General features: G+C 42.8%; 1 protein-coding gene and 1 long non-coding RNA gene across 2 annotated transcripts; both read left to right on the top strand.

Annotated features, from left to right (window-relative positions):
* The first annotated feature begins 6 nt into the window (after window positions 1–6).
* On the top strand, window positions 7–5,159 carry LOC138970533 (uncharacterized). Its single transcript, XR_011456983.1, has 5 exons — window positions 7–985; window positions 1,268–1,429; window positions 1,801–1,938; window positions 2,510–2,674; window positions 3,985–5,159. It is a non-coding gene; the product is annotated as an uncharacterized lncRNA (long non-coding RNA).
* Window positions 5,160–5,868: 709 nt separating this feature from the next.
* LOC138970532 (uncharacterized) lies at window positions 5,869–9,167 on the top strand. The gene is made up of 3 exons (XM_070342993.1): window positions 5,869–6,503; window positions 7,053–7,402; window positions 7,929–9,167. Exons 1-3 carry the CDS (start codon window positions 6,121–6,123, stop codon window positions 8,435–8,437), a joined length of 1,242 nt encoding a protein of 413 aa, XP_070199094.1. The 5' UTR covers window positions 5,869–6,120; the 3' UTR covers window positions 8,438–9,167.
* The last annotated feature ends 6,204 nt before the right edge of the window (window positions 9,168–15,371 follow it).

Genomic DNA, 15,371 nt, shown 5'->3' with positions numbered 1-15,371 from the left:
AAAAAAAAAAAATTGTCTGTTTAGGGTAACCCGACCGACCCTATCGATTTGGCGCCGACCCAAAAACTTTTTTTTGATTTCAAAAAAAAAAAAAAAAAAAGAGGTAAAAATGCTAAAAAGAGACATTTGGCGTTTCTTTCTCTCCCTTTCTCTCTGTTTTATTTATACGTTAGTTTTGAAACATGTATTCATCAAATATAAGAAGTGAATGTTCAGCCAACATAGCATTTACACCAAAAAAAACAAAAACAAAAAAAAAAAAACTTTACCTACCTACCGACCCTACTTTTTTTGGTCATGTTACCCTAAACAGACAATTTTTTTTTTTTGGCCTAACAGACAGAGTCTAGAGTAGTAGAGACAGAAAGACACAGAGAGAGACTGAAACAGAGAAAGAAAGAGACAGAAGGCAGGAAAGAAAGAGAGAGAAATCCACCTTTCCAATCGTTATGCATGATATTGCTTTGATATTTGTGACTCGTATGAAAAATAAGTCAACAATCACAATGCCAACGGATCGTGAACTATGAATCACAACATTACCTGAATTTCTTCAGTGCTGAAAGTTCCATTTGCCATTCGCCTCAGCGTCACAAGATCTGTAGTGTGTATTCCTGATATGCTGAAGTGTAGCATGTTATCTTATACATGTATCAGCAGTCACACTGACTTTGAAGTTGCTAGCGTGTTAAAAACTGTTACAGAAACTTTTTTTAATTTCGATTCCAGTTCCACAGTGAAAAGTTTGAGACTGAGAGTAATGTCCCTTGGCGATCAAGGGAGGTCACTCAGAATTTTCGTTACTTTATCAAAGGACGTAACGGCAAGTTGTGCTGTCTGCTGATGAGGAAGATTGGGAACTGGCACTGGCAGAACTTTGCAAGAGCACTATGATACACCAACAGAACCAGACTGGACAGTCCAATACTAAGACCGAAGGCGCAAGACATAACTGGACTGGTTTCAAGATTTTTACAAACTTTGAGTGAGTATTCGTATTGCCTATGGAACTTGGAAGATAGATTTGCTAATTATTGAGACTAGATCAGATGTATTTTTTTATCTCTTGGAATACATGACTGATGAGACTAAAAAGTTTGCTTTGTTTCTTAGGTGTGTGTGTGTGTGTCACTGTGTGTGTGTCACCGTGTGTGTGTTTAGGTGTTTGCTGTTTTTCTTTATTGTTGTTGTTGCCTGAAATGGTGATTTTAACTAAGAATCCTTTTATGATTCTGTTGTGCATAATAAATAGCTTTTATTCTTTCAGATTTATACCACAAAAAAACTGTCTGCATTTGGTGGGGAGGTGCCTTAACTGGTCAAAAGAAAAGTGAGCTGATTGATGGCATGGCCGTTCATCGCATTTGGATGGGAAAAGGCAAAACCAATTTCCATTCTTCAACAAGCTGAAGGTTTGCATTGGAAAACAGTAAGTGGGTTTTTTAAATGAGTTTTCAATGTAACTGACAGAACAATTTGTTGTGTAATTATTATATAATCAGTTGTGTAATGCTTGCAAAACACACACACACACACATGTACACACGCATCCCCCATCCCACCCCACCCCTTTCCACATGTATACATTACATACACATACAAACTCCAATTTGAACTGTACCTGTTTCAGTGGTGGACCTTTCTGGTGACCTGTAATTACTCAACTGTCTGTTGGAACATATTAGGGAAAATAATCTATCAATGTGCTTTTGTAAATTTGTTGGTTAAATCAGAATTACTTTCAATTCTGTTTCCAGTCCTTTGTGCAAATTCGTATTAATTGGACATTATTTCTTTCAGATGAAAAAAATCCTGTCTACAATCGGAGAGAGAGAGGTGGCAATGGGAGGGGGCCACAGTCTGAAGGATGGCTGTACCAAAGCATGCAGTTGGAAGGGGACAACCCATCAAGGTTTACAATTATCAGCTTTGAAAACAGTGAGTACAATTTGGTACATGTATAATTATTGCTTGCAACAGACCCACAACCCACCCACCCCCCCCCACCCACACACACACACTCATATAAATTCATATATCAACCGTTTCTGTTTCAGTGATGGACTGGTATGATGAACTTTTCTGTCTTTAAGTTTAATAACATTTAGGAAAACATGTTGTCATTCTGTGCTTGTTTGTTTTTGTTTTTGTGATAAGGCCTAAAAAAAAAAATAACCCGACCTACCCTATTTTTTTGGGCCGACCCTATAACTTTTTATTACATTTGTCAAAAAACAACCAAAAAACCCCAAATAAACGAGTGCAGAAAACGCAATGAAAGCGAAAGCGCCCGAGTCGCACACTTATTTCCCTGTCAACTAGGTTTAATTTGTACACGTTAGAAAAAAAAGTTAAAACAAAAAAAAAGTGATTGCCTACCTTCCTACCCTATTTTATTTTGGCTATGTTACCGTAACCACACCTATTTTTTTGTTGTTGCCTAACTGAGAATCCTTGTTCTCATTCCTGTGCACATGACATGTATTTATATTGACTTTTATTCGCTCAGATAACAAACAAGTCTGCAATTGGTGGGAAGGTGTCTGGACTGGTGGGAAGAATGATGAGTTCATTGATGACAGATGATTGTACCAAAGTCCAAAGTCATTCAATCAGAAGGGGGAAAAACATCGAAGTTTCCATTGTCTGTGCTGAAAGTTCACACTGTTGACCAGTAAGTGAATTGTTTAACTCAGTGTCGTGTTTTTTACATTTAGTCAAGTTTTGACAAAATGTTTTAACGTAGAGGGGGGAATCGAGACGAGGGTCGTGGTGTATGTGCGTGTGTGTGTGTCTGTCTGTGTGTGTGTGTGTGTAGAGCGATTCAGACTAAACTACTGGACCGATCTTTATGAAATTTGACATGAGAGTTCCTGGGAATGATATCCCCATACGTTTTTTTCATTTTTTTGATAAATGTCTTTGATGACGTCATATCCGGCTTTTCGTGAAAGTTGAGGCGGCACTGTCACGCCCTCATTTTTCAACCAAATTGGTTGAAATTTTGGTCAAGTAATCTTCGACGAAGCCCGGACTTCGATATTGCATTTCAGCTTGGTGGCTTAAAAATTAATTAATGACTTTGGTCATTAAAAAACTGAAAATTGTAAAAAAAGAAATTTTTTTATAAAACGATCCAAATTTACGTTCATCTTATTCTCCAACATTTGCTGATTCCAAAAACATATAAATATGTTATATTTGGATTAAAAACAAGCTCTGAAAATTAAATATATATAACAATTAATATGAAAATTAAATTTTCGAAATCAATTTAAAAACACTTTCATCTTATTCCTTGTCGGTTCCTGATTCCAAAAACATATAGATATGATATGTTTGGATTAAAAACACGCTCAGAAAGTTAAAACGAAGAGAGGTAAAGAAAAGCGTGCTATCCTCCTCAGCGCAACTACTAAACCGCTCTTCTTGTCAATTTCACTGCCTTTGCCGTGAGCGGTGGACTGACGATGCTACGAGTATACGGTCTTGCTGCGTTGCGTTGCGTTCAGTTTCATTCTGTGAGTTCGACAGCTACTTGACTAAATGTATTTTCGCCTTACGCGACTTGTTTTTTCCTGTGGTGCTTAATTTCAATATCAGTTGTGTAATGCTTGCAACATACACACACACACACACACACTCTCTCTCTCTCTTTCTCTCTTGTTACAAATTGGGCTGAGACTTTTGATTTTGCATATATGTGGACTTGCGCCTGTGTGTGTGTGTGTATGCGCGCCTGTGTGTCTGTGTGTGTGTGTGTCTGTGTGTATGTGTGTATACATGGGTGTGTTTCTTAGTACATGTATTGTATGTGTTTGTTACTGCTAATGTGTGTGTATGTGTGTTTGTAAGTGTATGTTTTTGTTAGTGTATGTGTCTGTTGTGTGTGTGTGTGTGTGTGTGTGTGTGTGTGTGTGTGTGTGTGATTTAGTTTGTAATCCCAGCCATTGACTAAGAACCATTTTTCCTTCTCTATCCCAGGTTGGTATCCTGCATAAGATTATGACCACTTCAAAGTCAGGGAGCTGGGCCTGGCCACATAGTTCAAACAGAAGTTGAACTCCCTCACCATTACCATCATCATATTCTGTGAGGTGGACTTCACCTACGACCAGAAGTTTGACCAGCGTCAAAGAGCGAGTGCAGGCAGCTGCTAGTGCTACAGGACATCATTGCGCGCCATCTCACTAACAAGATTCAACACCTTTGCTGACCCACAGCTTCTGAATGCTGTGTTTGCAAAGCAGCCCGGCATCAAGCCTTATTTACATGGGTGCCATCATTCAGGACTAACACCAACAGTTCATAAACAAATATTCACTGTGCACACACATGTTTGGCAAAGTGGTGCAGAAAACATGCAGTCTTGCTGCTTGTTAATTTTTATTCATCGATGATTGTTTTTCATCTAGCTACTCCACAAAATATGTTAATATCTTTTGTGATAGCAAGAATCTTAATGAAATGAAGCAGAGCGCTATTTTAAGATCTGAGAAACAAAGGGACGTAATTGCTCTGCTATATGACATGTGCAACAAGAGTAAGTGAGATTATGTGGAAGCAATTTTCTTGGCACCTGTGAGAATAACACGCTTTGGAATGAACAAGAGACTTTACATCCTTGTCACACGTGTATGCATTAATAGCGCTTACATCCCTTTGTTTCTCATATTTTGTGCTACTGACTTGCTTGTATTACTGATTGTGCAAATACTTTGTATTGTTTTCATCTCTGATTTTGTCATTAACAGTGATCGCTGTCGATAATGAGTTTGCACAGCCCTATGGTATTTACCTTGATGAACCCATACCAACGCATTGTGATTGAAATTCTTAATTGCTGATCCTGTTATCGCCTTCTGATGATTTTTTTTATCAAGTTCAAACTAGTCAATGTAGCGTTGCTTCAATGAGATTAAGTCCACACATAATTTTTGTCTGCCCGATTGATAATACTATGCTGTGGTATTTTACTGAGACTGAAAAATGTGTTGTAATATTTTTTTAGTTCACATTTTCATGTTTTAGCAATTGAAGGAATTTAGTATGCATTGTTCAACATTTTAAAAGTGTTACTGTTATCAAATTAGTATTCACTTATTGAATTGGTAAAGACCTCAACAATTTAAATTTTAAATAAAATTTGTGATCTTGAATTTTCTGTGCATTAATTCAAATTTGTATTTGCAAATGTTATTTTAATGTTTTCAGGAGAACGTAAATTTAATGTTTGCATGTTAACGTTAATTTAACGTTTGCATGTGAACGTTAATTTAACGTTTGCATGTGAACGTTAATTTAACGTTTGCATGTGAACGTTAATTTAACGTTTGCATGAGAACGTTTGATTATGGTTTTGTTTTGGTTAATTTTATGTTTGCATGCAAACGTTAAAAAAACGTTAAATAAACGTTAATAAAACGTTTTATTTTGGTTATTTTTATGTTAGCAAAAAACGTTAAAAAAACGTTAAATAAACGTTAATAAAACGTTTCTTTTTGGTTTTATTTTGGTTATTTTTACGTTAGCAATAAACGTTTAAAAAACGTTAAAATAACGTTAATCTAACCGTTATATTATGGTTTTATTTTGGTTATTTTTATGTTTGCAAAAACGTTAAATTAACGTTAATTTTAACGTTATATTATGGTTAGATTAACGTTAAATTAACGTTAGATTAACGTTAAATGTTAACGTTAATTTAACGTTTTATCACATGAGCAAATTAACGTTAAATTAACGTTAGCGGTAAACGTTAAATTAACGTTTACCGCTAACGTTAATTTAACGTTAATTTAACGTTAGCATGCTAACTGGGTCATGCTGACACGGAGAACAGTTTGAAACTGACATGTTCATTTAGTCTCCATGTAATGTACTTTTCTAAAATAGGAATGTTCTTGGCAGTTATATCATTTTTGTGTGCTTATTTCTATTTTCCTGATGCTGTGTTTCGCGTGCAACAGGTGAAACGGACTTGATGTAGAAAAGCTTGCTTCCACACTGTTTCGTAGTATATTTGTATGGTTTTGTTTGTGAACAGGTAAGACAGTTTGGTAAGGCAGGGGTTGAGGTGGCTGATCGTGGGCCTACATCTTCCCTAACACCAGGGTCACGATGTGCAAGTCGTCTCTACGTCTAACACTGCCTTGTTTTCACATTGTCCTGCAATATATTAACCTTAATATTGTTTGTGTTCCAACAGGTAAGACGGTGGTGCTAGTGCTGCAGGGGGTGAGGTGGCTGCGACAGGGGCACGATGTGCACGTCATCTCAACACTGTACGACACCCGGGCCGTCAGCACATCCATCAAACAACAGCTGGAGATGTCGCTGAGCGCGGGCCCGACGCCTTCCCTGACACCAGGCAGCGTGTCGTACCACCTATACGATATCTTCAACAGGGAGGGAGATGTTGATCAGGCAGTCACCGACCTCGTGGCATGTGTGAAAAACGGCCAGCTGCACGTCTTGATCGACGAGGTGTCCTTTGACAGCAGGTTTGTTTGCTCACGTGTGTGAGTGTGTGTGAGTGTGTGTGTGTGTGTGTGTGTGTGCGTGTTTGTGTGTGTGTGTGTGTGTTATGTGTGTATACATTATATATGTGTGTGTGTGCGTGAGAGAAAGGGAGAGAGAGAGAGATTTGTAACTGTCTGATTCATGAGAGAGAGAGCGAGAGAGAGAGAGAGAGAGAGAGAGAGAGAGAGAGAGAGAGAGAGAGAGAGAGAGAGAGAGAGAGAGAGAGAGAGTTGTAACTGTCTGATTCATGTAACTCGCACCACCGTGTTACTGTATGCGTGGAATTGCATGTTGTTATGACAACAATGTGCGTACAATCCTAATTATGTCATCATTGGTAAAATATCAAGTGACATCTTTGATAAAGTTGTGGATAACGCATTACTATTATCAGCTTTCCATGTCTCATGTGAGTGTGACACGCATCTCTGACAACATGTCTCATGTGAGTGTGATACACATCTCTGACAACATGTCTAATGTGAGTGTGACACACATCTCTACCACCATGTCTCCATTCTGTGTAACAGGCTGAATCATGGTCCCCGTCACACACGCCTTGTAACACGCCTAGCGCAGCAAGTACCACACCTGTTCCTGTGGTGTGCCGGTGTTCACAAAACCGAGATACCCCCAGCACTGCAGACACAGGTGTTCACTGTCCCCCTCCGCTCGGCGCCCGCCGTCCTCCGTGAAATACAACCCGTGATTCACAAGTTTGCTGTCCACGACTACAGCGACAGCGGCGTGCCTGCGCCTGGGGACGGACTGAGCGTGATACGGCTGAGTCACCATGGCAACGCTCACACAGGTCGGTGGCCAGTGGACTGCGCACAGTGTGGTCAGGATATTGCTGTCGAGCTGCGCCGTCTCGGTGTGGGTAAGTTGTGTAACTGATGATGATGATGATGATGATGATGATGGTGGTGGTGGTGGTGTTGGTGGTGGTGGTGGTGGTGGTGGTGGTGGTGATGATGATGATGACGAGGATGAGGATGATGATTGTGGTAGGTTTGAGTGAAGGGTAAACCTTCCCGCTGCCTAATGGTGTTTTAACCCCCCCTCCCTCCCCCCAAGAATATAATTATTTTCAATCAAATCTAAAGTCTGGTCAGTCTGCAGGGAGAAGACAATGACGTCATTTGTATTGACGTAAAATGCAAAATTACGTCATGACGTCGAAGTTTTGCTGTCTGTGTCGAAAATGTACACACTTTGTGAAGATTTTATAACTCAGGTGTGTATGCAGGCTTGCGTGTGTGTGTGGGAGGGGGGTTGGGGGTGGGTGGTGTGTGTGTGTGTTTGAAAAAACAAATGAATACACGGATAGGGTGTGTCTAAAGATGTAACGAATGTTTGCTTACATACATGAATATTTAACTGTTCCAACGGTCTTTTCCCTGCAGGGAGGAGCGTCGCCAACAGTCCCTCCCGGCTGAGCTACCGCGACGTGTTCGTCCTGACCAGAAGCCGCGATTTACATGATGACGTCACGGACGAGGCAGGGCGGGTGACGTCACCAGCTAGCGGCGTGGTGCAGGGACTGAAGGATGCAGGTGTACCGGTGAGTGTGTTGGGGGATCAAGACTTCCTACACAACAGGGCGAGGTGGGAGCGAGCTGTGCAGGACGTGGCGGTGGCGGCAACGGACACAGTGACAGTAGCGATGTATGGCTGTGTGACAGGCCTGGAGCGGCGCGTGGTGGCCGTGTTACAGGACAGACATCAGGATGATGATGATGTAGGGAGGACTGATGAGGAGATTGATCTTATTGACAGGCTGAGTGCAGTATCACGCTGCACCACACAGCTCATCACGGTCCGCACGCCTCCTGTCACCACCACCCCGCCATCCCTTACAACAACCACTACCCCCGCCACCACAACCACCCCACGCCACAACCTAATACAATAACCACTACCTCCGCCGTCACCACCACGACCACCGACACCACCAGCAACGACGACCACCACCACCGCCAAGAGGAGGAGAGGCAGGAAGTGTGTCTTGTCGTGACATGCCCCGCATCAACACCATCGTCACCACCTCTACCGTGAGCTTCACCACTGTCGTCACCACCACCTCCACCACCACCACCACCACCACCACCACAGCAGCAACAACAACCACCACCACGACAACAACAAGAACCGCCACCACCATCACAACACCACCACCAACAACAACAACAACAACAACAACAACAACAACAACAACAACAACAACAACAACAACATTAGTTTTGCCCAAAACACATCAGGTTATTCCTGGTTGGTATCGCCGATTGTTTGGCAGTGTACAATTTAGAGATAGATTGTGCAAGATTTCCAGGTTCTATGACGCAAAATAAGAATTGACGTCATCGTGCTTGTGTTTTACGTCATTCAGATCTTGACATGATGACTGCGCTTCACCTGTGAGATGCACGGCTTTCTTTGATGTTTCACATGACATTTGTTTCACCTTTATCACTGGTCAACTGTTACAACATGAATGACAGGTACCGCTTATGAACCTTTTTAGTCTAAATATGTCGTTTACAAATGTTTACTGCCTGTTTGAAAAGCCTAACAAATGACATTTCTCAAAAAGCACAAACAAACACACACACAATTTGTTGTTAATAAAAATGTTTTTGCTCTTCTACCTGTCTTAATTACTCTGTGTGTGTGTGTGTGTGTGTGTGTGTGTGTGTGTGTGTGTGTGTGTGTGTGTGTGTGTGTGTGTGTGTGTGTGTGTGTGTCATGTGTGTGTGTGTGTGTGTGTGTCATGTGTGTGATGTGTGTGTGTGTGATGTGTGTGTGTGTGTGTGTGTGATGTGTGTGTGTGTGTGAGTGGTGTGTGTGTGTGTGTGTGTGTATGTGTGTGTGTGTGTGTGTATGTGTGTGTGTGTGTGTGTGTGAGAGTAAGTGTGGATGAGTGTGTGCGCGCGCGCATGTGTGTCTGGCTGCGTTACACATTTTTATTCGAAGACAACTCAAACCTGACTCACTCAGTGTTTTATGATCACTGTTGTCCACAAAGTTTGGTGACCTCCCTTAAATTTCTAAGTCTCCGCTTTCACAAAAATAAAATACACAAACGGTGCATTAATTCTAAACAATTCTACTAAATGAAGTTAAGAAAACCTGTTCAAGCAAAGATATATACAGTAAGTCACCATCTTGATTTTCCCTCCATCCAGAAGGGAGATAACTGCAATTTAATCTAACGTGTAAAAAAAGACAACCTTAAAATAACAAATCTTAAACCAAACACACACTAACAAACAAAAAAGAAAGGCGCACAGCTGGCAGGTTGATCTTTGTGATAACCCAACACAGATAGACTGCTAACGTTCCAACATTGAGGATACAAAAAACAAGAAATGTTTGTTATTGGAATGTTTAATTTTTGATAAAACATGTCACTCACTTGCCTTGTTTTGTCAACGCACACACACACAACACACACACACACACACACACACACACACACACATCACACACACACACACACATCACACACACAGTCACACATCACTTACACACACACACACACATCACACTCACACACACATACACACACACACACACTCACACACACACACACATCACACACACACACACACACACGCACGCACATCACACACACACCCATACACACGTCACACACACGCATCACACACACGCATAAACACACACACACACACCACACACACACACACACACACATACACACATGACACACACACACACACACACACACACACACATACACACATCACACACACACCCATACACACGTCACATACACGCATCACACACACGCATACACACACACACACACACACACACACACGCATAAACCACATGGCTATTAGCTACACTATGGAACTATAGCGCTCAGAGGGCAAAAGCAGTTACAGTGAGGAGGTTTAGAAGTATTTAAAATGTAATGAACAAACTAACACAGATAAATAGTTCCACAACACATACAATTTCAATGTGCTGATGGACATAACTTTCATGAGATATCATTACTTGAGGAGCTGCACACAATGTTTACAATTTGGTTTTCAAAAATGGAGAAAAAAAACCCGCACAAAAATGTTCATCCTGTTTTTACAAGAAAGTGAAAAAATTATGCGGTCAGAAAAGATTCTTTTCACAGTTTCACAAGAGATACTGTCAGACAAGAGATACTGTCAGACAAGAGATACTGTCAGACAAGAGATACTGTCAGACAAGAGATACTGTCAGACAAGAGATACTGCCAGACAAGAGATACTGTCAGACAAGAGATACTGTCAGACAAGAGATACTGTCAGACAAGAGATACTGCCAGACAAAAGATACTGTCAGACAAGAGATACTGTCAGACAAGAGATACTGTCAGACAAGAGAGAGATACTGTCAGACAAGAGATACTGTCAGACAAGAGATACTGTCAGACTCGCATTGCTGGCACAGTCATGTTTACAGATGCACTCCACCTTTCTTTCTTTATTTGGTGTTTAACGTCGTTTTCAACCACGAAGGTTATATCGCGACGGGGGAAGGGGGGGGGGGGGGGGGGGGGGTGATGGGATAGAGCCACTTGTTAATTGTTTCTTGTTCACAAAAGCACTAATCAAAAATTTGCTCCAGGGGCTTGCAACGTAGTACAATATATGACCTTACTGGGAGAATGCAAGTTTCCAGTACAAAGGACTTAACATTTCTTACATACTGCTTGACTAAAATCTTTACAAACATTGACTATATTTTATACAAGGCACACTTAACAAGGGTAAAAGGAGAAACAGAATCCGTTAGTCGCCTCTTACGACATGACATGCTGGGGAGCATCGGGTAAATTCTTCCCCCTAACCCGCGGGGGGGGGGGGGGGGGGGGGGGGGGGGGCACTCCACCTCTCAACAACCAACTTGTCACATCGTTATGCAAAACACATGAAATTATTATATTCCCATAATTATAAGCCTGACCAGATCTTAGATGGTGAGCCGCACTGTTTTTGTGTGTCTTTTGTTCTGGCATCCCCTTGACATTGCTCTGCTTCAGACAGCAAGGGGAAAACTTAACAGGGGAAGTAACACCATCCCCTTGACATTGCCCTGCTTCAGACAGCAAGGGGGAAACTTAACAGGGGAAGTAGCACCATCCCCTTGACATTGCTCTGCTTCAGACAGCAAGGGGGAAACTTAACAGGGGAAGTAACACCATCCCCTTGACATTGCTCTGCTTCAGACAGCAAGGGGGAAACTTAACAGGGGAAGTAGCACCATCCCCTTGACATTGCTCTGCTTCAGACAGCAAGGGGGAAACTTAACAGGGGAAGTAACACCATCCCCTTGACATTGCTCTGCTTCAGACAGCAAGGGGGAAACTTAACAGGGGAAGTAACACCATCCCCTTGACATTGCTCTGCTTCAGACAGCAAGGGGGAAACTTAACAGGGGAAGTAACACCATCCCCTTGACATTGCTCTGTTTCAGACTGCAAGGGGGAAACTTAACAGGGGAAGTAACACCACCCCCTTGACATTGCTCTGCTTCAGACAGCAAGGTGGAAACTTAACAGGGGAAGTAACACCATCCCCTTGACATTGCTCTGCTTCGGACAGCAAGGGGGAAACTTAACAGGGGAAGTAACACCATCCCCTTGACATTGCTCTGCTTGAGACAGCAAGGGGGAAACTTAACAGGGGAAGTAACACCGCCCCCTTGACATTGCTCTGCTTCAGACAGCAAGGGGGAAACTTAACAGGGAAAGTAACACCATCCCCTTGACATTGCTCTGTTTCAGACAGCAAGGGGGAAACTTAACAGGGGAAGTAACTTCGTGTTTCTTCCTGATCGCACTCATGTTTACACTGTTACTTCCCTTGGACTGATACTGTTCCCGTGCTTCTTCTGACAGAGATGTTATGGACATTGCCGTGATTATCCCAGTCCACCGCCATGGATTGCAACACTTGTGATCGTTGTTCGTATAACAGAAACAGTGACACTGGCTTTTAATAGTCGATGAATAAAGACAAGGGCACACACATTCTCTGTCACACACACACCCTCTGTCTCACACACTCTCTGTCTCACACACTCTCTCTGTCTCTCACACACTCTCTGTCTCACACACACTCTCTGTCTCACACACACTCTGTCTCACACACTCTCTCTGTCTCTCACACACTCTCTGTCTCACACACACTCTCTGTCTCACACACACTCTGTCTCACACACACTCTCTGTCTCACACACTCTGTCTCACACAATCACTCTCTGTCTCACACACTCTCTGTCTAACACACACTCTCTGTCTCACACACACTCTCTGTCTCTCACACACTCTCTGTCTCACACACACTCTCTGTCTCACACACACTCTCTGTCTCACACACACTCTGTCTCACACACTCTCTGTCTCACACACACTCTCTGTCTCAGACACATTCTCTGTCTCACACACTCTCTGTCTCACACACTCTCTCTGTCTCTCACACACTCTCTGTCTCACACACACTCTCTGTCTCACACACTCTCTGTCTCACACACTCTCTCTGTCTCTCACACACTCTCTGTCTCACACACACACTCTCTGTCTCACACACTCTCTGTCTCACACACACTCTCTGTCTCACACACTCTCTGTCTCACACACACTCTCTGTCTCACACACTCTCTGTCTCACACACACTCTGTCTCTCACACACACTCTCTGTCTCTCACACACTCTGTCTCACACACATTCTCTGTCTCACACACACTCTCTGTCTCACACACACACTCTGTCTCACACACACTCTCTGTCTCACACACACTCTCTGTCTCACACACACTCTCTGTCTCACACACTCTCTGTCTCACACACTCTCTGTCTCACACACACTCTCTGTCTCACACACACTCTCTGTCTCACACACACTCTCTGTCTCACACACTCTCTCTGTCTCACACACACTCTCTGTCTATCACACACTCTCTGTCTCACACACACTCTCTGTCTCACACACACTCTCTGTCTCACACACTCTCTGTCTCACACACACTCTCTGTCTCACACACACTCTCTGTCTCACACACACTCTGTCTCACACACTCTCTCTGTCTCTCACACACACTCTGTCTCACACACACTCTCTGTCTCACACACTCTCTGTCTCACACACACACTCTCTCACACACTCTGTCTCACACACACACTCTGTCTCACACACTCTCTGTCTAACACACACTCTCTGTCTCTCACACACTCTCTGTCTCACACACACACTCTCTGTCTCACACACTCTCTGTCTCACACACACTCTGTCTCTCACACACACTCTCTGTCTCTCACACACACTGTCTCACACACACTCTCTGTCTCACACACACACTCTGTCTCACACACACATTCTCTGTCTCACACACACTCTCTGTCTCACACACACTCTCTGTCTCACACAAACTCTGTCTCACACACACTCTCTGTTTCACACACACACTCTGTCTCACACACTCTCTGTCTCACACACACACTCTGTCTCACACACTCTCTGTCTCACACACACTCTCTGTCTCACACACACACTCTGTCTCACACACACTCTGTCTCACACACACTCTCTGTCTCACACACTCTGTCTCACACACACTCTCTGTCTCACACACACTCTCTGTCTCATACACACACACTCTGTCTCACACACGCTCTGTCTCACACACACACACTCTGTCTCACACACTCTCTGTCTCACACACACACTCTGTCTCACACACACTCTCTCACTCTCACACACTCTGTCTCACACACACACTCTGTCTCACACACACACTCTGTCTCACACACACACTCTGTCTCACACACTCTCTGTCTAACACACACTCTCTGTCTCACACACACTCTCTGTCTCACACACACTCTCTGTCTCACACACTCTCTGTCTCACACACACACTCTGTCTCACACACTCTGTCTCACACACACACTCTGTCTCACACACTCTCTGTCTCACACACTCTCTCTGTCTCACACACACTCTCTGTCTCTCACACACTCTCTGTCTCACACACACACTCTCTGTCTCACACACACTCTCTGTCTCACACACACTCTGTCTCACACACTCTCTGTCTCTCACACTCTCTGTCTCACACACTCTCTCTGTCTCTCACACACTCTCTGTCTCACACACACTCTCTGTCTCACACACTCTCTGTCTCACACACTCTCTCTGTCTCTCACACACTCTCTGTCTCACACACTCTCTCTGTCTCACACACACTCTCTGTCTCACATACACTCTCTGTCTCACACACACTCTCTGTCTCACATACACTCTCACTCGTTCTCATTGTTACACTCTCTCCTTCTCTCTCACACACACATTCTCTGTCTCACATACACAATCACTCTTTCTCATAGTTACACTCTCTCCTCTCTCACACACACACCCTCTGTCTCACACACACAATCACTCTTTCTCATACACTCTCTCCTTCTCTCTCACACACACATTCTGTCTCACACACACAATCACTCTTTCTCATACACACTCTCCTTCTCTCTCACACTCTCACACACACATTTACACACGGCAGAAAAAGGACTGTTGTAGACCAAATGTTTGCACGTTTCCTTTATTTTGTCGTGCCGAAACTGTCAACAGAAAAAGAAAACAACAAAATGTTTTAAAATTGAGAAATGCGTTCAAAATATTACACTCGCAAAAGAGCAATGTACAGATCATTATTGTTGCACACACAGACACGCCCACAAAGGAAATCTATTTTGGCAGATTTCATCAACCACAAAAACAATGTTAAACATAATTACACTATACAGCAATGTTTCAAGACCGCTTCATGTGAGAAAAAAGCGAAAG

The sequence above is a fragment of the Littorina saxatilis genome, linkage group LG7 (genome assembly GCF_037325665.1).
Source record: "Littorina saxatilis isolate snail1 linkage group LG7, US_GU_Lsax_2.0, whole genome shotgun sequence".
NCBI classification, from domain to species: domain Eukaryota; kingdom Metazoa; phylum Mollusca; class Gastropoda; order Littorinimorpha; family Littorinidae; genus Littorina; species Littorina saxatilis.
Note: the sequence above shows the minus strand (reverse complement) of the source record. Positions and strands in the feature narration are given on the sequence as shown.